The following is a 9,015-nucleotide window of genomic DNA, read 5'->3' as shown; positions in this document are numbered from 1 at the left end:
TCGGGTCCCCAGCACCGGGTGGGGGGGGGTGGTCAGGGTCCAAACACACATCCACCCCCCGGCAAAACTGGAATTATTGGGACTTTGAGGCACATGCCGAAACAAGGACATCTCTGCGTTGGCAGGATGGTGAAGACGCTGTCACAAGTGGGGTGTGGGCAGGGGGAAAGGGTCTGTCTGTCCCCCGGCCCACGTGGGGCTGGCAGTGCCCCGGGACAGAGCTCCGTATCGTGCTGCGGTCGGCTCTGACGCCTGAGCGCTGCCAGTGCCGGGGGTGGTCACGGGAGGGGACGGAGGGTGGTGGCTGTGGAGGGGCATCAAAGGCAAGGGAAGGGGATGAACAGCGGAGAAAAAAAAAAACCCGCCAGCCAAGGAAACACAGACCCCAGGCTCAGCAGCGCTCTCTCGAGCCCAGGGTTGTTGCTGCGATTTAATACAGCTTTAAAACAACCTCTCAGTGTGGGCTTGTGTTTCGGGTGGCTCCCAGATTTGCTCCTGGGTTTCCACAGAAGTTGGAGCGGCGCATTTCAGAGCCAGCCCCTCCTTATCCCCACACCGCGCACCCCCTGCGCCCGGCCTCACCGCTGGGTACCACCGACCCTGCTCAGCCCGTCTGTGTGCCTGTCGCCGGCGTCTGACAAGTCGTATTGCCATCCCCTTCATCCCCATCTCCCCCCGTTCTGCTCCGGTGCTGCCAATGTGGCACCCGTCTGCTTTCACCTGCTTAATTTTAAAGCGCGGTGCAGGGGGGCACCAGGTGGTTAAAGGAGAGGACAGGGAGAGAGAGGAGCCTTTGCTCAAACGAGCTGAAAGAACACTGAAAAATGGATTCTAGGTTCCAGACACAAAGTTGGCTTTATTGAATGATTTAGTATACACATATATATATTCTCTACACAGGCAGATGGGGCAGGAAACCAGCAAATAACAACGTGGGTGACTACAGCCTGAAGGACACCTCGCTTTGCGGCGCTGAGGCTCGCTGCGAGGACTTCTCCCCGGGGACGAGCATCCGAGCGGGTGCGGGGAAGGGCTCGAGTTGCAGCTGCAACTGGGTGCAGCAAGAGGCGCCTCTGGGGCGAAGGCTGAGCCCTGACACCAGAAGGAGGGGTGCAAACCCCTAGGGGGGCCCAGATCTTGGTGGGGCTCCCTTCTGCCAGCCGAGCAGCCAGGGCGGCTGGGCAGCAAGACATGCCCCCGGCAACGCCATGGTGTCCCCTTGGGAGAGTTCCTACTATGGCAGTGGTTTGCACTTACCCTTTTCAACTTCAGGCCAGAAGGATTTAATTTTAAAATAAGAAACTGCTTTTGTTTCCAGCTGGGAAGCCTGGACTATGGACTTACAAGACTGCCCTGCGCTGACCGCGTGACCCATTTCTACTGACCTCTACTACTACCAAAGGCAAGTGTACGTGTTACTCGCATGAGAGTTCACACTACCGCTTCATAATTAAAGTGGTTTTAGTTCAGATTCACAGGAATAGCCTAAAATGGCCCAGTCTGAGTGGCCGTCGATGGGAAACTGCCAGCATTGTCTGACATCCCCGCTCCGGCTGCGAGCAATCCTCCCAAGGTCGCCTGCTGCGGAGGGAGGAAGGTGGGGGCTATAAAGGACAGGGACCGGTGGGTACCGAGCAAAATTTTTTACCATGGACCTTCTCCAAAGTTTCCTGCAAGAGAAAGCAACGCCTTTCCTGTCCCGATGCCCCAGGAGTGGGTATGGGGCCAGGCGCTGATCCACCGGGATCACTGGATGTGGGGAATTAAATGCTGGAGGAAAACAGTTTGGGGGTTCTGGGGGAGGGCGTTTCTAATGCTGCTGTCAACTGGCAGGAGCCCAGGGCCACCGCAGCCCCCGGCTCCTCCAAAGGATCGGATGGTCCTACCAGATCCTATAATCCCATCATCAGGGACAGGGGACATGCTCGTCCACAAAGCGCCTCCTGGCATGGGCTGACCCCTCTGTGGGGCAGAGAAAGCCTCCAGAGAAGCACCCACACTCTGCTTGCTAAAGTCCTTCTGAACTTGCTGGTGTAACCTTGCAGGGATAGGGGACATCTTCAAGAGCTGGAAAAACAAACCAATCCCTAACGAGCCCTCCGGCTTTTCTTCCACCTTTCTTGCCACTGCTTCCTGCAAGCCTCGCCTCACTCATGTCCCCAGATGGTCACAGCTGCTTCAGGCACGGTGGTGAGAAGCTTCGGCGAGTGTTTGCGCAGCTTCATGCAAAGATCTGCCGGCCAAATGCTTGCTGGGAGGGAGCCAGTGCTGCTCTCACCCTGCTTTGCTGCCCAGGGAAGGGAAGTGATACTCCAAGGGACATCGCAGGGAGTCGGGATCAGCACTGGGATGCAAATCCCAGCCTGGAATGCCTGGGTCCCTGCTCTGCCTGGGGTACCCCAAGGGCATCCCGTGCCTGCTGCCAGCTCCTGTCCCCACTCAGCACCAACCCAGGAGAGAGCAGGGACAGGCCCTGACAGTGATGAGATGGCTGTGGCAGATGACATTGGCCTTTTATCAAGGGTTGGGACTAGCTTTTGCAGAGTGAGGGCCATGTCACTGCTCCCAGTTCTCATGCTGGGAAGCCACACTGGTGTCCAGCTCCCTCTGAGGAGGTTGCTCCCGCTCTGCAGCCCCCTGGTCCCCTTGGTTGACCCAGTACCAAAGAGCTGCCCAAAGCTGAGGTCTCATGCCTGCATCCTCTCACGACAGCCCCTGGCCACGTGTCCGCACCCCAGTGCCTTGCTCCTCTCCCCAGCAAGACCCCTGCCCGTGGCCTTTGGCTTCCCTCCTGTCCAGGCTTTCAGGGAGAGGTGTGCATGGGAAGAAGGAAGAGCAAGCACTGGGGGGAAGGCAGCGAGGCTTTGTGCTGAGGTCTTGTATCATCAGTGAAATGCGGTGGCAGGAGGGTCCCCCTCTCCTCAGGACAGGTGGGTCATCACAGGCTTCTGCAAGGCACCAGAGGGAGAAACCTCAGCTCACTGCCGTGCCCACACCACCCCCAGCCACATCTGCCACCCCAGGTGACGAGGCCAGCGTGCTCCCTGTCCCTTCCAGCTACCACTGCATGCAGTGAGGACCTGCCTCATCCCATGGGCCACGCGGGCAGTAGGAATTCAAAAACACACGTCTTGTTTGGTCCCCTCACCCTGGGGCTCATGACATCCCAGACCCCAGGGGGTGATGCCCATATATATGTGCCTGCCCTCGCCGGCCAGCATGCTGCGACCTGGGGCTCCACCAGCTCGAGGGGAGCATGGGGAGGGACAGGTCCCTCTGTGCGTGCCCAGGGAGTCAGGTCCCACACGGACCCCTGGCCAGACACCCTCTCGGGTGGCTGGGTTCGTACCGCAAAGAGCCGCTCCACTCTCCTGTTCTTTCCGTTGGGGTTTCTCTGTGTCAGGGAGCCACGGTAAACGGAGTTGCGGTCGAAGGAGTCATCAAGACCTGTCATAAAAGAAGAGAGATGGGCAGCAGGTCCTCATCCACCCCGCTAGAGGTTTCAGTTACCCGCCAAGCCATCTGGGTTTTACTGTCCCCTGCTTACTGTGGTTTTGGACGCATGACTGCACTTTGCTCTCCAGGAGGGTGGTGGGAAGCCCTTTGCCAACAGGGAGGCAAAAGCTGCTGCTACTTGTGTTTTGCAGAGTGCTGTGCAAGCTGGGTCAGCCAGCCAGCGGTCAACTGCCAAGGCCTTCACTCTGGAAACCTCCATGGTACAGCAAAGCCTAGGCTGGGAGGACATCTCAGCTCCCAAGGCTTTCACCCTCCCTTGACCTACTAAGTCATCTCTCCTTCTCTGCCATCAACCTCCGCCAGCTGCACCTCTGCTCGCCCAACTTTGCAAGTCATTGACCTGCGCGGGACATGGTCAGGAGACTGAATCACCCCATCACCCAGCCCAGGCAGAGGGGATTAGGCTCTCCTGGTGACGTCCATCCGGATTGCACATGCCTCTATCTTCTTGCGGAGCTGACGTGTCCCCTGGGCTGCCTTTATCTGCCTGCCCTTCGCAGGAAGGCGAGCAGATGACTCCTCCTTAGCACAAGGAGAAGGGACCTTTCCACCTGCCAGCCTCAGCGTGGGAAACGTGGCCGTTAATTGCCTGCACACGCAGGGGAAACGCCATTCCTTCTCTGCATTAAATGATCTTTCCCCCCTTGCCTCCCTTCATCTTCCATTATCTGGAAGAAGTACCATTCTTTCTGCCTGTCAGCTTAAGAGGCAAGATAAGAGAGAAATAGAAAAGTAATTTCCTAATGGGTCTTGCTGATACCAGGCAGGATGAAAAGTTTCCAGTGATTGCCCCCTGCCACACAAGCTGCTGTGCCAAGTTTCAGGTCACCACCAAATTTGAAGAACTCCCAAGCTGCCATTTGTCATAGCTTGGCTGTGGAGGGCCCTCTTGCTCCCCACCAGAGACCAGTGATCGTGGCAGGTGGCCAACAGGGTCAAGGATACCTTCCCCAAGATGACCAAGCAAGGAAGAAATTGCTCTCAGAAGAGATGATGGTCTTAGGCGAGACTTTGAGGTCTAACACCCAACGGGATTGCCACAAAAGAAGTAATGCAGATGTCTCCCTGGACCCTGGGGCGGCAGGAGCCCAAGCTGCAGAGAAAGTCCTGGTTCTTGGAGGACTGAGCCAACTCAGCCTGACCTCCGCTCTCCCATCACTGTCCCTGATCCTGCCAGCTGCCTCCTCCTTTGGAGTTATCCACTACAGAAGAGGTTTCCCCTTCATCTGTCCTAACAGGAGCGCACGATCTCGGGGAAGGGGACCCTCAATGCAGATACGCCACTGGATGCAGAGAGAGAGGACCGAGCCTCCCCCAAAGCCCAGCCCGTCCACCCACATGTCCCCCCATCCCGCAGGCAGAGCCGTGGTCCTTACTGGTGATTTCGATGGGACTGTTGAACTTCCTCCTGAACCCCTGCAGTCCGGGCACCGCCTGCAAGAGAAGGGGAGCAGCCTGCTGCGGGGAAAGGGATGGGAGGACAGAGGTCCCCTCGGGAACCACCACTTCACAAGCAGCTCCCTGGAGACCCTGGTTGTCCCCAGGCTTAATGCTGTGCCACACGCACACCGGGAAGGTGCACGAGCCGGCACAGTTTAAGCACATACTCACTTTAACGTCATCCGAAGACTCCCCGGGACTGCTGCTGGCGGGACCGGGAGAGGGGAGGCAGGCAGCCTGCGGGCAAAGAAAGGCAGAGTTTTCTCTGGGGGTGCAAAGGACGACTTGGTCTGCCTTTCTTTGCTTTTTCACCTCTTCCATTTAGCCTGGACTGATCCCAAGGCGAGCAGAAGAGGCAGCGTACTGCCATGGCAGCAACTCTGCCCGATGGACCGTGATTATGAAAATCAGTATGGGAGCACAGGAGTTGAGTCCAGGCTGCGGTGCATGCAGCAGCCCCCTGTGCCCTCCAGCAGCCCCAGGAAGAGCATCAGTCCCCAAATACAAAGCCCTCCCTTGATGCACGTAAGGAATCAGCGTCGTCCACCATCCTCCACGAGACTTCTACTCTGGGAGCCCTGGGGAGAGCAGCGGGCAGCAGGGAGGGAGCTGGGCTCAGCTCAGGAAGCCAAACAGCCCTTCACAGCGCCCGGGGACGGCAGCAACGATCCGGGGGTGCACATGAGTCTTGGGGCTGGGACCTCTCATACCACCATCCTCTATGCTCACCTGCCCGGTCGACTTCTTCCTCGCTTTTTCCACCGGCTTCACCGTCAGCCCTGCGGCGGACAGAGCCGCAATTCGGGATTCGATGTCTGATATCTTTAGAGGGAGGAAATAAACGCACAGATGGAGGCGGAAGGGTCTAGCACCGGCTTTGTTTGCCATTGCTGGCCAGGGGTCTGGGCAGAGCCGCTCTCAGAGCCAAGCCCTCACCTCACTCTCTGCCTGCTGCACCTGAGCAGCTGCTGAGGCCACTTTGTCCTCCAGCTCCGACAGCTCTGAGTCGGTAGTGCCGCTGTGCTGAGCCCCTTCCTCAAGCTCCTTCAGGGTCTTCCCAAGCTGGTAGGTCTTTCCAGCAGTCAGGTACACCTGAAATAGAAGAAAAAAACCACCACATTACAGAGTTAATCTGCCTGGAGTCCTCCTCTCCTGGTGCGGCTACAGCCCCAGATGCATCAGCTCCTGCCGCTATTTGACGGCTGCTGCTTTGCCTCGCAGCACAGACAGTACCAGCCAGCTCTGGCAGGGCTTTTCGTCTCATTTCCTCCTTTCCCCAGGATTTTTGAGAGCAATTACCAAGGGGGTGAAATGGTAAGAGGTTCAATGGGAACACAGGAAGGACCAAAACTCGATGACCTACTTGAGTAGCATGAGCATCTTCATGCTGCATGCTCAGAGGAGAGGCAGGTACCCGCAAACAGGCGCTGGCTGCCATGATGCGTGGTGGCAGCAAGCTGGGACAGAGACTGACTGACTCCAAATCTGCTCAGTTGGTGCTGCTGGGTTGCCTGGGTCAGGATTTGGGAGTTTGGCCCCAGGCAGTTAACTAACCTGACCCCTGCAAAAGGCAGCTTTGCTCAGGAACTGCTCTGGATACGCAGGAATGGTCCTGGCTGAGAGCAATCACGGGTGCAAATGGAGCGCAGTGCAGCGGTGGGGTGAAGATGGCAGGGCTGGCTGGGGATGCACGGCCTCCACGGGAAGCAACACATTACCTTTGCTGCCTAGGTAAGAAGGGTAAAAGGTTCTACCCCAATAAACCCACTGGTTTTACTGTCACTTGCCTCCTCCTGGGCCACTACAACGACGCAAGTCCAAGCAAGGCAATTTAGGATGTTGGTATGCAACCACACAAGGTTATCAGATGGGTTGTGGGGCCACGTTTTTGCTGAATGATCCCAAAAATCTTGGTTCTACTAATGCAGTTCCCGTTCCTCCAGCCCTCACCATTTTTTCCATTGCACGGAACTGCCTGGCACGAGCCCCCTGCACGCACTGAAGTACCGGGCATCCACCCAAATCACAGCAACGCGCCCCACGGCCCATAGGTCCCACCGATCCCCGTGCAGACCCCGAGGCTGTAACCGGCTGCGAACACTTGCAGGCGCCATCCGTGAAGCTGCTCAACCCGTGAGTCACAGGGACGTGGTTTGTTGTTGGGCCATCAAACCCTCCCAGCGCCCTGCGAGGCCGGTGGCATCCCTCGGAGCGCGAGCCAGCCGTGACTCAGCCGGGGCCCTTGAGGGGAGGGCAGGATGAGCGCGCAGCTCCCCGGGGCCATCGTCTGTCCCCCGCCTTGCCGCTGCCCCACCGCTGATGGCAACTAAACTCACAGCATCCCCAGCCCTGTCCCCTCTCCTGGGAGGAGGGGGGGGGGAACCTCAAAACCTTCACCCAGCCACCCCTCTTCCCCTGGGGTGCTGTGTTTGGCCAGAAACCAGCCAGGTGGGGCGCTTTCTGAGCGCACTCTGCTCCCTGCTTTTACACATAAGCTCTCCCTGACGAGAGATGAGCTGCAGAGCGTGTCTTAAAACCCTGCTCCCCCATCGCAGGCCGTTTCTGACAGTGAAACACGACCACCCAGGTGGAGACGCAACTCCTTGCCCCATCTGTGAACTGTTTCTTTGCCGCTTGGTAAATGGCACTGCGGATGCAATCCATTTCCCACGGGGGAATCGATTCATCCGGGTTTACAGCAGCTAAAAAAAACCCCATATTGTCGGTGCTTCACACAGTCACACAAACCCAGCAGGGGATTGTGCTCTGGACGTAAACTTATCACCTGCGTGAGCCTACCAGCCCCAGGCACAAGTCAGCCTCAGCTGACAGACAGGTCACGTTCACGTTATCCTCGTTCGTAAAAGCCCCAGCGAAACGCCGTGCGGAAGAGAAGTGGGACAAAAGCTTCTGCTGCAGCCGGAGCGCGGGACTGCCGACGTCCAGCAAAGCAACGCCACCGCGAGCTGGGGACCGCGCTTGTTCTCTCTCCCTGGCGCTCACCCAGGGGGGAACCAGGGACCAAGGCAAGGGAAGGCACAAGACGAGAGCGTCTCCACTTGCTGCTGTGCCATTTCCCTCATAAAACAGCCCATGCCACCGTCAGACGAGACCAGACTTTTTATATCCCTCTGTGGTGCCCAACCCTTTAATGCTCAACCACCTGCCAACGAGAAATTTTTTTTGGGGGGGAGGGGTTTCCTCTCTATTCCCACCCCCCTTCCCCCCGCACCACGATGCCCTCCCTGCTTGCGGAAAGCTCTTGTGAACCTTACGTTTTCTTCAAGCTCACGGTAGGCTTCGGCCACCTCTTTCCCGTCTCCCAGGCTGGGGAGCTGCCCGGCGGGGAGGGCACAGCCGCCGTTGCACTGGCTTTCTCCATGCAATGACTCGCACACCGCTTGCTCCGTGGTGTTTATGGCTCTCAGTACTTTGGCCGTGATTTCGCTCAAAGCCTGAGCCGACGACCTCTGCAAAGGCCCGGCACAGCCAAAGCAGAGGGTGGGAAGGAGGTGGGGGTGGAAGAAAAAAAAAAAAAAAAGAGGACGTTATTTTAACGTGGTGTACAAAACCAGCGCATGTCAGGGGGTGAAAGGGGCATCAGACCTTCAGGAGCTGGAGAAAGACGGAGAAGCGATAATTAAAGGGCTTATGCCATTCCTGAAGGGCTCTCCAACTGGAGATGGATGCGTGGCTAAAGCAGAGCTTTGATCTCAGCCCGTGCTTGCTGGAGGATGGCTGTGACAAAAGACGTCGCCTCAAAAGGCTTGGAAAAAAGGTTATCAAGGGATGTGTAGCTCGCTGGCAGCGGTGCCACCGGAGCTGGCTGAGAGCAGCAGCGCCTGGCCACCCGAAAGCCACTCAGTTACTCAGCAGTTAAAGTCTAATGTGGCATATTGCTTTACACTTCAGCAGACCTAAGCACGGAGGCAAATAAACTCCTTAAGCTTGTGGCAAAAAATAATCCAGCCCGTAAAATTGTTGTGTTGCCACACCGCCAGAACTTGGGACTAATGTCCCCTTCCCACCTCAAGGAGCACTGACGGCAATAACACTCGT

At 57.4% G+C, this 9,015-nt stretch overlaps 1 protein-coding gene across 7 annotated transcripts in view; it reads right to left on the bottom strand.

Annotated features, from left to right (window-relative positions):
• Positions 1-831: 831 nt before the first annotated feature.
• MLPH (melanophilin) overlaps positions 832-9,015 on the bottom strand; it is a 30,676-nt gene continuing 22,492 nt past the window's right edge. For 4 of the 7 annotated variants that reach the window (XM_074595491.1, XM_074595492.1, XM_074595494.1 and 1 more), the window contains 7 exons: positions 8,232-8,426; positions 5,893-6,048; positions 5,686-5,778; positions 5,128-5,193; positions 4,893-4,950; positions 3,350-3,447; positions 832-2,948 (listed from right to left, as the gene is read on the bottom strand). In XM_074595491.1, the coding sequence (XP_074451592.1) occupies positions 2,922-2,948; positions 3,350-3,447; positions 4,893-4,950; positions 5,128-5,193; positions 5,686-5,778; positions 5,893-6,048; positions 8,232-8,426 (693 nt within the window). In that variant the 3' untranslated portion in view covers positions 832-2,921. The remainder of the gene's footprint in view (positions 2,949-3,349; positions 3,448-4,892; positions 4,951-5,127; positions 5,194-5,685; positions 5,779-5,892; positions 6,049-8,231; positions 8,427-9,015) is intronic. The other 3 variants (XM_074595495.1, XM_074595497.1, XM_074595498.1) reach the window with 1 other exon arrangement.

The sequence above is a fragment of the Larus michahellis genome, chromosome 7 (assembly GCF_964199755.1).
Source record: "Larus michahellis chromosome 7, bLarMic1.1, whole genome shotgun sequence".
NCBI classification, from domain to species: Eukaryota; Metazoa; Chordata; class Aves; order Charadriiformes; family Laridae; genus Larus; species Larus michahellis.
This window is presented reverse-complemented; position numbering and strand designations above follow the sequence as displayed.